Source organism: Bufo bufo, chromosome 2 (genome assembly GCF_905171765.1).
Source record: "Bufo bufo chromosome 2, aBufBuf1.1, whole genome shotgun sequence".
NCBI classification, from domain to species: Eukaryota; Metazoa; Chordata; class Amphibia; order Anura; family Bufonidae; genus Bufo; species Bufo bufo.
The window spans coordinates 245,965,287-245,978,449 of NC_053390.1; the positions used below are offsets into that span (position 1 = coordinate 245,965,287).

Below are 13,163 nucleotides of genomic sequence, written 5' to 3' on the forward strand. Positions count from 1 at the left end.
TAGAAACTCACTGCCGGCTACTTGAAGGTACTGCTGGCGGTTTGGGATAGGTTTTGCCGCTGACGTGTTGCCTTTAAGGGGTTAGGTTTTATTATGATCTTTGGCTCCAGTATTATTGCAGGATTTATATATTGGAGGCAGTATTATTTAATTTTGTTCTTTTATATACCCAGTAGTAGTATTGGTGATGACTGGCGTACTAAGGCACAACGAGTGGTTGGTATCAGTGGTGCAGTGATATGCACTGTTTATTTAGCAATACAAATGTCAGTGAAAATCGAATAGTACATTTTTCATTTTTTGAATTTCGACCCCCCCCCCCCCCCCCTATATATTTTTGTACAGGTTAGATTTTTATTATAAATTTGACATACATAATATAAAAATACAGTAAACAAGAAACTATTAACAGATTGGTACAGAGGGGGAGAGGACCATGCCCACAAAGGCTTACAATCTACAATCTTGTGGTTCAGCATTACTTGCCCTTAAAAACTGCCTTTTCCATGGCATCCAACTTGTCTGAGTACTCTACATGAGATGGGTAGTTAGTACAGTCATAGCGTCCACTTGTCCTGACGTATTCAAGGAAGTCTGGAGCTCCAGGATACATAACGTTGTCTGCTAGTAACACAGATCCCTTCTTGAGTAAGTCACGTTCCTGTAGCATATGAAGAATAAACCTCAATTCAAATGTGTAAATACTGCAAAATACTCAAGTGTTGTAAAGTCCAAAGTCATGCCAGGTCATATAATGTCTAAAGTAGTCCGAACGACAGATATTAATGACCTATTCTCAGGATAAGTTATCAATATCATATTAGAAGTGGTCCAACTCACTGGACCCCTGCCTATCAACCATTTGAAGGGGTTGTAGCTCTTGTGCAGCCTCTTCAATTTTTTACTATGTCCTCTACATTGTAGTGCTAAACATTGTTGGGGATGATCTCCTTAGCCCCTTCAAACAGCTGAACAGTGGGAGTGCCAGGAGTCAGACCCCCAACCATCTGATATTGATGAGGATAGGTCATAAATATCTGTCCCAGACAACCCCTTGAAAGGTGAAGTAAACATACAATTACCGCAATTTGGGTATGATATAAGATTGTCATGTTGGCCTAGCCTTAAAGGGCTTATCCAAAGCTATAAAAAGTTGCCCCATCTGCTGGGCCCCTCACAATGAATATACTTACCTGCCTACCTGCACCGCCGCTGCAGCTTCTCCCTGTGCGCGGACAAAAACATCCAGTGTCGGGAAGGAGGGGGGGGGGGGGGGGGGAGACGAGCCGCCCTAGCATCACCCGCTTTTATTTATGGGTTTACTTAACCCATTTGGATATGCTCTATTTAACATAAAAATACAAAAGATCTCCCTATTTCAAAGGAGTTTTCTCCAATCACCCTCTCTCACAGGATGATTGACTTTTTCAATAATATCTGAACATAGATTCCCTGAATGGTTTTGGCAAAAAAATGTTGATGCCCCTGGGGGATTGTGCCAGAGTGTTGCTAGAGTCACAGATGTGCTCACATATTATTTCTTCTAATTGACGTGTAGTACATCCCAGATATACCAAACTATATTGTATGCACTGAATCATATACACAATGTGGGAAGTGTTGCAATTAATAAAGTGATTAATTTCATATTGTTTGCCTGTTTTATTTTTAACCACTTAAGGACCACAGGTTTATACCCCCCTAAAGACCAGGCCCTTTTTTACAAATCGGCACTCCACAACTTTAGCGGTTTATTGCTCGGTCATGCAAGTTACCACCCAAATGAATTTTACCTCCTTTTCTTCTCACTAATAGAGCTTTCATTTGGTGGTATTTCATTGCTGCTGACATTTTTACTTTTTTTGTTATTAATCGAAATTTAACGATTTTTTTGCAAAAAAATGACATTTTTCACTTTCAGTTCCAAAATTTAGCAAAAAAAACGACATCCATATATAAATTTTTCGCTAAATTTATTGTTCTACATGTCTTTGATAAAATAAAAATGTTTGGGTAAAAAAAAAATGGTTTGGGTAAATGTTATAGCGTTTACAAACTATGGTACAAAAATGTGAATTTCCGCTTTTTGAAGCAGCTCTGACTTTCTGAGCACCTGTCATGTTTCCTGAGGTTCTGCAATGCCCAGACTGTAGAAACACCCCACAAATGACCCCATTTCGGAAAGTAGACACCCTAAGGTATTCGCTGATGGGCATAGTGAGTTCATAGAACTTTTTATTTTTTGTCACAAGTTAGTGGAAAATGATGATTTTTTTTTATTTTATTTTTCTTACAAAGTCTCATATTCCACTAACTTGTGACAAAAAATAAAAACTTCTATGAACTCACTATGCCCATCAGCGAATACCTTGGGGTGTCTTCTTTCCAAAATGGGGTCACTTGTGGGGTAGTTATACTGCCCTGGCATTCTAGGGGCCCAAATGTGTGGTAAGTAGTTTGAAATCAAAATGTGTAAAAAATGACCGGTGAAATCCGAAAGGTGCTCTTTGGAATGTGGGCCCCTTTGCCCACCTAGGCTGCAAAAAAGTGCCACACATGTGGTATCGCCGTACTCAGGAGAAGTTGGGGAATGTGTTTTGGGGTGTCATTTTACATATACCCATGCTGGGTGAGAGAAATATCTTGGTCAAATGCCAACTTTGTATAAAAAAATGGGAAAAGTTGTCTTTTGCCAAGATATTTCTCTCACCCAGCATGGGTATATGTAAAATGACACCCCAAAACACATTCCCAAACTTCTCCTGAATACAGGGGGGTAATCAATGACAGGGGGGTAATCAGGGAGTCTATATGGGGTGATCACCACAGTCATTGATCACGCCCCTGTAAGGCTCCATTCAGACGTCCGTATGCGTTTTGCGGATCCGATCCATCTATCAGTGGATCCGTAAAAATAATGCGGACATCTGAACGGAGCTTTACAGGGGGGTGATCAATGACAGGGGGGTGATCAGGGAGTCTATATGGGGTGATCACCACAGTCATTGATCATGCCCCTGTAAGGCTCCATTCAGACGTCCGTATGCGGTTTGCGGATCCGATCCATCTATCAGTGGATCCGTAAAAATCATGCGGACATCTGAATGGAGCTTTACAGGGGGGTAATCAATGACAGGGGGGTGATCAGGGAGTCTATATGGGGTGATCAGGGGTGATCAAGGGTGAATAAGGGGTTAATAAGTGACAGGGGGGTGGTGTAGTGTAGTGGTGCTTGGTGCAACATATTACTGAGCTACCTGTGTCCTCTGGTGGTCGATCCAAACAAAGGGGACCACCAGAGGACCAGGTAGCAGGTATATTAGACGCTGTTATCAAAACAGCGTCTAATATACCTGTTAGGGGTTAAAAAAAACACATCTCCAGCCTGCCAGCGAACGATCGCCGCTGGCAGGCTGGAGATCCACTCTCTTACCTTCCGTTCCTGTGAGCGCGCGCGCCTGTGTGCGCGCGTTCACAGGAAATCTCGGCTCACGCGAGATGACGCCAATCGGCGTTAGCGTAGCCTGGGGGCGTTACAGTTGCGGCAAGAGGTTAAAATGTGATTAGGGATGAGCAATATTCACATAATGCTTCGTTAGAATACTGTACAGAGCGAGCGCTCCGTATAGTATTAGAATGTATTGACTCCAATGACCGCGAGACTTCGCACAATAACTTTATAAATTAATTTCTACTGTAAAAAAACATTTCTCGAACTCTGGTTCGGTTCCAAGTGGTACCTTTAAAGTCTATGCGCTCATCTATAAATGTGTTTATTGTTTTTTTTTGTGTGCAAAACCGCAACACAGACACAGTCTACTCCCACATTTGAAAAAACCTGTGGTGCTCAACAATGTCTTTTTGTTTTATTACTGACCAACAAACTCGGGGATAACATATTGCCGAAAGTAGGAGATTTTTTAACTGACAACCTTCATTCAGTAATTGATATTTGTGCTTCTAAAACAAAAGAAAAACTGTTGAAGAGTTATCATTTTGACCGAAAAACTTTCCCCCAAACATTTGAATAAAAATGTATCAAAAGGTCACGTGTTCCAAAATGGTATAAAAAAAGAGAGAGAGAGCCTGTAGAAGATGACAACAAAGCCATCAGAGTCCACTCCCCTCCCCACTGGGATGGCACCAGCCTAGTGGGAGATGACAAAGGGTATGTTGTGATCTTCTGCTGTCTCCATTTATACATAGCGTACATACAGTGGTTTGTTGAAATAAGCACTTTAACTTGGCCATTATCTATACTGTATTTTATTGGTCACTGCATTTTACACATGGTCCAATAATAATTTTTGCAAAATCATTAATATTTTAATTGTTACCGTGTAGATTTGTGTACCATTACATTTTTGTATTTGCCATATAGAGAGTGTAATTAGAGTGATGTCCTCCCTGTTATGCTGCCTTTTTTCCCATTGTGCAATATTTATGTCAATATAGATTCCATCTTTATATTTGAGAGATTTTGCTGTTTTAGGCTAGTTTCACATCTGCAGCTATCATCTCAGGCATGCTATTCTGGTATAGAAGAGCCTGCTGGAGTTCTTCAGATCCAGCATTGCTGAATCCTGCTGCCTGCCCACTGGACCCATTGATTATAATGGGATCCGGCTGCTACCCAGCAAATATGCAGAGAATTTGCAGGCCACAAAAAAATGCTGCATGCAACAGATTTTGTCCAGCCAATTTCCGGCATTCTCCGGAACACCCTGCCACAGATGTGAAAGTAGCTTTACCCATTTTCTGTAGAAAGTCGTTAGGAATGCTTTCTGTCCTGTCTCATACCTAGTAAATGAAATACATTCTTGCAAAAGTATTCACCCCCCTTCACTTTTTTCGTATTTTGGTGCCTCACAACCTGGAATTAACATGGATTGTTTGAGGATTTGCATCATTTAATTTACAGAACATGCCCACAACTTTGAAGATGTTAGTTTTAGTTTTTGGTTTTGTTTTTTTTATTGTGAAGCAAACAACAAATAGGACAAAATAACAGAAAAGGTCAATGTGCATAACTATTCACCCCCCCCCCCCCCCCCTAAAGTCAATACTTTGTAGAGCCACCTTGTGCAGCAATCACAGCTCCAAGTCACTTTGGATAAGTCTCTATGAGCTTGCCACTTCTTACCACTGGGATTTTTGCCCATTCCTATTTGTAAAACTGCTCCAGCTCCTTCAAGTTGGATGGTTTGCGCTTGTGAACAGCAATCTTTAAGTCTAACCACAGATTTTCTATTGGATTGAGATCTGGGCTTTGACTAGGCCATTCCAACACATTTACATGTTTCCCCTTAAACCACTCAAGTGTTGCTTTAGCAGTGTGTTTGGGGTCATTGTCCTGCTGGAAGGTGAACCTCCATCCTAGCCTCAAATCACGAACAGAGTGGTACAGGTTTTGCTCAATATGCTCAATATCCCTGTATTTAGCACAATCCATCTTTGCCTCATTTCCAGTCCCGGCTGCTGAAAAACATTCCCACAGCATGATGCTGCCACCACCATGTTTCACTGTGGGGATGGTGTTTTTTGGGTGATGCGATGTGTTGGGTTTGCGCCAGACATAGGGTTTCTTTGGCCGAAAAGTTAAATTTTAGTCTTATCAGACCAGAGCATCTTCCTCCATACATTTTGGGAGTCTCCCACATGCCTTTTTGTTTTTTGCTGAAAGTAATGGCTTTCTTCTGGCCACTCTGCCATAAAGCCCAATTCTATGGAGTGTACAGCTTATTGTTGTCCTATGTACAGATCCTCCAGTCTCTGCTGTGAAACTCTGCAGCTCCTCCAGGGTTACCTTAGGTCTCTGTGCTGCCTCTCTGATGCCCTCCTTGTCCGGTTCGTGAGTTTTGGTGGGCAGATGTCTCTTGGCAGGTTTGCTTTTGTGCCATGTTCTTTCCATTTGGTTATGATAGATTTGATGGTGCTCCTGGGGATCATCAAAGATTTGGATTTTTTTTTTTATAACCTAACCCTGACTTATACTTTTCAACAACATTGTCCCTTACTCGTTTGGAGAGTTCCTTGGTCTTCATGGCAGTGTTTCGTTAGTGATGCCTCTTGCTTAGGTGTTGCAGCCTTTAGGGCCTTTCAAAAAAGTGTGTGTATATGTAAATGTAATGACAGATCATATGACACTTAGATTGCACACAGGTGGACATTATTACCCTAATTATGTGACGTCTGAAAGTAATTGGTTGCACCAGAGCTTTTTATGGGCTTCCTAACTAAGTGGGTGAATAGATAGGCACATGAAAATTTTCTGTTTTCTATTTCTAAACAATAGTTTTATTTATATATTTTTCTCATTTCACTTCACCAACTTAGACTATTGTGTTCTGATCCATCACATAAAATTCAGATTAACAAAACATTGAACTTAAGGCTGTAATGTAACAAAATACAAAAAAAAAAGTCAAGGGGAGGGTGAATACTTTTGCAAGGCACTGTAGCTAATCATCTTCAATTGCTACAAATCACTACTCACCTCCAGTAACTTAGTGTCACTTGTATAAAAGTTTTTGAAATGGTCAATGAATACGAAGTCCACCTGATCCACGCCATAATTTGTTTTTAGACTCGGGATGATTGTCTCTGTGGAGCCCTCCAGAATCTCTACCTGGGCAGTCAAGATATTTTATTACTTTCAGTGAGGCTTTATATGTACAGTACAGCTTTTTACTACAATTAATATATAAAATTCTACCACACACTCATCTAAGTCTAGGATGACAACCTAACAAAAAATTTAAAAAAAATCTCATCTCATCTGTGTGCTACAGAAAGCTTCCACAAAGAAGTCTGAAAATAACTTGATATACAATGCAGATTTTTAATCTAAAGCATGCTAATTCATTCATAATTTGCATCCAAATCTGCACAATTTGGTGTGGGATTTTCCACTGTGGATTTTGGGCTAGATACAATGGAGAACATCCACTATGTACCTGCCATGTGTGGTATTCCCCTTAGTATAGAACAACTACACTCACAATGGATAATACTTCTATCTGCCTACTTTGTTTATGCAGGAATCCAGATTCTGGGGGAACTGCATAATATATAAATTTATTACATGAACATAACCTAACTAGATGACCGAAAACGACTGGGTTTTTCTAAATTGACTTGGTTAATTTTATGGCACTGTTCGTCAGGCAGTTACAAACTGTATTCTTAGCACAGTTCTAATTGTCACCTTCTGATGTAACTAGTTAGAAACATAAAATATTTAAAAAATGATGGCTGTATGTTGTTGGCATGCTAGAAACATACAAATGGGCAGTGGTGTCAGTATCGGAGCATACATGCAGGAGGCAGATGTCCAATGGAATGAGTAGGAGTTGGTATGTATGCATGCCTTCTCCTTACGCCTACTTGAATTCAGTTAGAGGACTATGCTGCAGGTTGTGTTATCCTGTTTGTTAGGTTTAGGCTACATTCACATGACGCCCACGTCACGGCTGATTTTAGAAACACTTAAAGTCTATAGGGGTAGTTACATGGCAGTTTTGTGTTTATTTTTTTTAAACCGTGAAAATAGCCAGAAATAGGACATGTCCAGTGAATTGCGGCCATCAAAAATAGGACATGTCCTATTTCTGGCTATTTTCACGGCCAAACGGACCCTACTGGGGTCAGGTCCTGCTTTCTCCAGTGAAGCACGAGTGTCCCCGCGTGTTCAAGTAAATGAGGGGAGTATTTTTTTGCCGGACAAACAGAATGGGGATCACTACAAGGGGAGCATTGTTCCTACGGTGGAGCACTAAGAGGGGGCATTATTCCTATTGGGGAGCATAAATGAGACCATTAATCATCGTCAGGGGGCACTATGGAGACCGCATCATGTCCAGGGAGCACTATAAGGGGCATTATGTATACTATGAGGGTATGGTATGTTAAAAAAAATATCAATTCATCTGTTTTTTAATGGCTGTTAAAAACAGATGCAAATTGGCAGGAAAATGGATGGGGGGGGGGTCAGAACTGGAACACAGCTGATCAACAGGAGAACTAGACATTTCACACTGATAAAACATTACAGTTTCTTGTCATCACTTGTACTATTAATTTATGCAACATTGTATGAAATGTTAGTGACCATTTAACAGAAACTTCATACTTCAATGGGATCTAGGTTTACATGCTCCTGCTGCTACATGTGGCCAAAACACCATCCTCCTCTAGTATCCAATGGGTGCATTAATTTGAAGTTGATACCTTGGTTATAACCACAAAATCATGCAGCCAGTGGGTTCGGTTTTAGCCATCATATGACATAATAAGAACCTTATCTTGAACGCCAGCAAATTCTATCATCTGTTTGGCAATGGCAGCATGCTCTGGTTTAGACTCCACAGTAAGCAGACGACCTCCTTGCTTCAGTAAGCAAGCCATCCGGATGGCAGAATACCCACAATATGTGCCAAGTTCCAGAACCGTGGTTGGATTTGTCTCTTTGAACACTTTATCCAGAATCAGGCCTGAAATAAAAGATCATTAAACATCAGATTAAAAAAGATTTGTGGCAACATGACGAGGAAAAAAAGTAGCTCAAAATCCTAAGCAATAAAACAGGTGAAAGAGCAGATATGAACCTTAATTACAATTTCATATCAGCCTTGTTTGTATGGCCTCCCATACATGTTCAATTTTTCTGATGCAGTTTTAATAAAACCAGTAGTCGAATCTGTCATACTTTTTTCGCTTATGATCCACACCTAGTTTAGGCTTCAAAAACTGCGTCAGAAATCTGATCAATACTTGAACGTGTACAGGCAGCCAGTGATGAGTTACCAAGTTTTATGGATAAAACACTGCTGAATTAGAAATCTAATGTTTTGGCCAGCTTTAGGGGACATATGTATTCACATGTTGTGCCACAGAAACATGATTGCAGAATCAACTATGTATCAAAGTATCGATACGATACCGGGTCTTACTATTTACCGATACTACACTGCGCAGCCTAGTATCAGTTGGAAAACATGGCACGCGCCGCTCTCAGCTTGTGCCATGTTCTCTTCACTAGCACAGTGGAGGAGGGAGTCTCTCCCTCTCTCCCCACTGTTACGTGGCTGCTACATGCTTATAATAAAGTTGCAATATGAAAAAGCACGTATAACACATAATGCTCAAAAAGTAGTAAACCACACAACATGGTCTGCAGGAGATAGCGTAATTTTGGCAGCAAGTTCATCTTCAGTATGCGAATTCTGCCAAACCAGGAGAAATCCCGTCTACTCCAAGTCCCTCCGGAACTGCTGGAGAACAGGGGTACAGTTTAAGCTATAGAGTCGCGATAGGCCAGCAGCAATTTTTATATCTAGGTACGTTATCCCATTTGATGGCCAGGCAAAAGGGAAAGATGTTTTAAACAAAGAGACCAAGGTATTAGGTAGGGAGACATTTATAGCCTCAGACTTGGCCATGTTAATCTTAAAGTTGATCCAGGCACCGAAGTGGGAAATCCCACGGAGTAAAGATGGTAAGGAAATGTGGGGATTAGTTATATGAAGCTGCACATTTGTATTCATTATCTCCAATTTTAACTCCAGAGATGTCCGGGTTGGCATGTATGGAGGACATAAGATGCTCCATAACCAGGACGTAGAGCAGGGGGGACAATGGGCAGCCTTGTCTCGTCCCATTGCGGATGGAAAAGAGAGGAGAGAGAGTGCCATTGATTTTAACTCAAGCTGAGGGTTGTTGGTACAGACTGAAAACTTTCAACAAGAATCCCTGACCTATACCCAAACGAGAAAGGGCAGTGTGAATAGAGTGCCAGGAAATGCGGTCAAACGCCTTCTCAGTGTCTAAGTACAGGATCATGAGAGGAGTATTGTTTGATTTTGCATGGTGGATGATATCCAATGTTTTGACAGTGTTATCCAGAGCCTCCCGCCCCGGCACGAACCCCACCTGGTCAGGAAGGATGATAGAGGGTGGAAAGGCATTCAGTCTATTAGCCAGTAGTTTGGCAAATATTTTTAGATCTACATTTAAAAGAGAGATAGGATGATAACTGGCACATAGGTGCGGATCCTTGCCAGTTTTGCGGATAACTGCAATATGAGCCCCAGTGGTCTGTGCCGGAAAGGGAAGCCCAGGAGACACCTCGTTGAAGACCTAGAGCAAGAAGGGGAAGAGGGAAGATGAGAAGGACTGGCCGTGAACCTGTCAGGACCTGGTCTCTTGCCCCCTGGTAGGGACTTGAGGATCGCTTGAAGGTTGGCTTCCGCGAACGGCGCTTCTAAGCTTGCAGACTCCAACTCAGATAGTTTGGGAGGCTGAAGAAGAGATTCAGGCGCACGGTCAAGTTGCACCGGGGAGGGTGGGGGGGTAGATTGTATAGTTTAGAGTAGAAAGAGTGGAAGGAGGAGGGGATGTCTGAGCTGGTGTGTTCCAAGCGATCCGCAGAATTCTTGATAGCGGGAATGTGGGAGGCAGACAGTTTTCCTCTGAGAGCCCTCATCAGCAAATGCCCACTCTTGTTTCCATATTCATAAAATTTACTATGACATATTTGAATCATACGCTTGTAAAACGTCTCCAGGAGGCGTTTAGCATCTAGAAGAGCATTGTGGAGATCACAGAGTCGTGAAAGAGAGTGCTCGTTTGTGGGCAAGCTCCAAAGAGGCGACCTTTTGTAACGCAAGTTTGAGGGAATGTGCTCTCTCCTTCTTGAGACGGGAGCCATGTTTAATGAAAGCCATTTCAAGGCTTCCCATTGTATTAGGAGATGAGTGGGGTCTGCGCTATGGTCAGAGAAGAAGTTTGTTACAGTAGTAGTCAGATCGGCAGCGCACACTGGGTCAAGAAGGAGAGATTCATTCAAGCGCCAAGTCCGCTCACGTTTTGTAAGGAAAGGGAGATTTAAAGAGCAAAATACCGGGGAGTGGTCGGGCCACAAAATGTTGCCTATTTATGTGGTGTCCAACCAATGGTCGAGTAGGGGAGGGAAGCACGTCCAGTTGAATTGTCAAGTGTAGGGTCCAGGGTTAAATTAAAGTCGCCGCAAAGTACAACTGTTCTGCGAATGAGGGGCAGTGCTGTATGAACTAGGTTCAAAATAAAGGAGGCCTGATTTTGATTGGGAGCGTAAGCATTAAGAAACGTAAATTCATGTCCACCAATCAAAAGTGACAGAATTAGGTATCTGGCCCTGGGATCGACAGTACAACCCAGCACCTGGTGAGGCAGAGATTTATGGATCGCTATGGCGACTCCCTTCGTCTTATTCACCAGATTATTTGCAAGGTGCCAGGTGGTGTAGTGCCGATGACGAATGTCAGGAGCTCCTCCCTCCTTGAAATGCGTTTCTTGAATGTATACCTTCTGGCAATGGAAATGGTGGAGTACTTGGGTTCTCTTTTCAGGGGTTTTGAGGCCCTTTGCATTGAAGGACGCTATCTTGAGTGACGTCATGTCTGTGAAAAGGGAAAAAACAAGGAACAGAGGGAGGGGAAGGACAAACAGATAACTAAAAAAGAAGGATAGAGAAGAGGGGTTAGGTAACTACAGTGACCAAAAGGTCAATGAAGACAGTCACCAGGGTCCAAACAGCCAGAGAAAAGCGATCCCGCTACATTCCCTGTCAAAGTAAACTAACGAGCCAATATCTCCAGTTGCTGAGAGAGAGCAAGAGAACCAGATAGGTGCAAGGCGAAGAAAAAGGAAAAGCTACTACGGCTACAATACATCAGTCCCAGTGAGGAACATCAGGCAGTCCCTCAGGTGACAGAGTTGGATGGTGATCCTCTTCGGGGACCAGCTGATCGCCGTTATCATCGTCCACGAGGAGTTGAAACGGTCGGTCCAATTGTTTCCGTGCTGGCGATCTGGTGGAGGTGAGGTTGTCTCCGCATCGTTGGAGCAGGAGGAATGACGGGTGGTCAGGGGCCCAGCTCGGTGGCAGGTCTAGTTGTTGTAGGAAGTGTGGCAAGTCCAAAGGGTTAAGGGAGAACAGCAACCTGTCCTTTGGGACCTGCAAAAAGGGCGAATGGGTAACCCCAACGATAAGGAATTCCACGGTCCCTGAGGAGGTCCAGTAGTGGGCGTAAGGCAGCTCGTTGTGCGGCGTTAATTTTTCGGCATACATAATATCTTTATTCTTTGGATCAGTATGATTATAGCGATATTAAATACATATAGTTTATTTTTTTAACTTTTTTGCATCGCTGCATCCCAAAACTTTTTTATTTTTCTTTCTATAGAGTCGTGTGAGGGGATTTTTTTTTTTTTTGCGACGACTTGTAGTTTTCATTGGTATCATTTTGAGGTAAATAACACTTTTTGATAGTTTTTGTTAAGTTTTTTTCAGTGGCGACTAAGAATAAATGATCAATTCTGGCAGTTTTTTTTGTTTTTTTTACGGTGTTCACCATAGGGGATAATTTACATGATATTTGTGTATTGCAGGTCATTATGGACGCAGCAATATCAAACATGTGGGGGGGGGATTTTATTTTTCAATGGAAAAAAAGCATTTATTTATTTTTATTGTATTGTTTTTCATTTAATAACCACTTAATAGTCCCACAAGGGACATGTAAGTGATTAATAGACCCACAGCATGTAAGGGATTAAACAGCCTGATTGGCACTCCTGCTGATCCGGGCTGTAAGAGCAGGAGTGCGGCTCTTGTATGAAAAGGTGGCGGCCCAGCCTAAGGCCCCTTAGTGACCGCCGTAAAAAGGCGTATGTGTGGTCACTCAGGGGTTAAAATCGAAGAAAGTATGATAGGGCAAACGACTATTATGCACAGGGTGACATATCGCTAGGATCAATATATAACAAAGTACCAGTGCTAATACGGTACGGTACATAGTGTGAACAGTAAATAGGGTCATACAGACCATAGGGAAAGTCACCGGCCCAACACAGTCTAGAAAAAGCCAGCAGCGAAACACTTGGGCTAGTGACTGCCACTATAGTCTGTATGCCATTTACTACTTCCTACTGAAACAGGTTACTATTCCTCTTTGCTCCACTATGGTATAATTTATGCACTGTATCAGCACTGTCACTTTATTCTGATGTATTGATCCTAGTGACTAGTGTTGAGCGAACTTCTGTTTTAAGTTCGGCGTCTAAAGTTCGGCTTCCGGTTAGCGGAGAATCCCGATATGGATTCCGAATTCCGTTGTGGTCCG

General features: G+C 42.2%; 1 protein-coding gene across 4 annotated transcripts in view; it reads right to left on the reverse strand.

Moving 5' to 3' along the window:
* Nucleotides 1-217: 217 nt before the first annotated feature.
* The window catches only part of LOC120988681 (catechol O-methyltransferase-like), a 35,832-nt gene continuing 22,886 nt past the window's right edge, over nucleotides 218-13,163 (reverse strand). For all 4 annotated transcript variants that reach the window (XM_040416319.1, XM_040416317.1, XM_040416318.1 and 1 more), the window contains 3 exons: nucleotides 8,299-8,492; nucleotides 6,497-6,628; nucleotides 218-661 (listed from right to left, as the gene is read on the reverse strand). In XM_040416319.1, coding sequence (XP_040272253.1) covers nucleotides 479-661; nucleotides 6,497-6,628; nucleotides 8,299-8,492 — 509 coding nt within the window. In that variant the 3' untranslated portion in view covers nucleotides 218-478. The remainder of the gene's footprint in view (nucleotides 662-6,496; nucleotides 6,629-8,298; nucleotides 8,493-13,163) is intronic.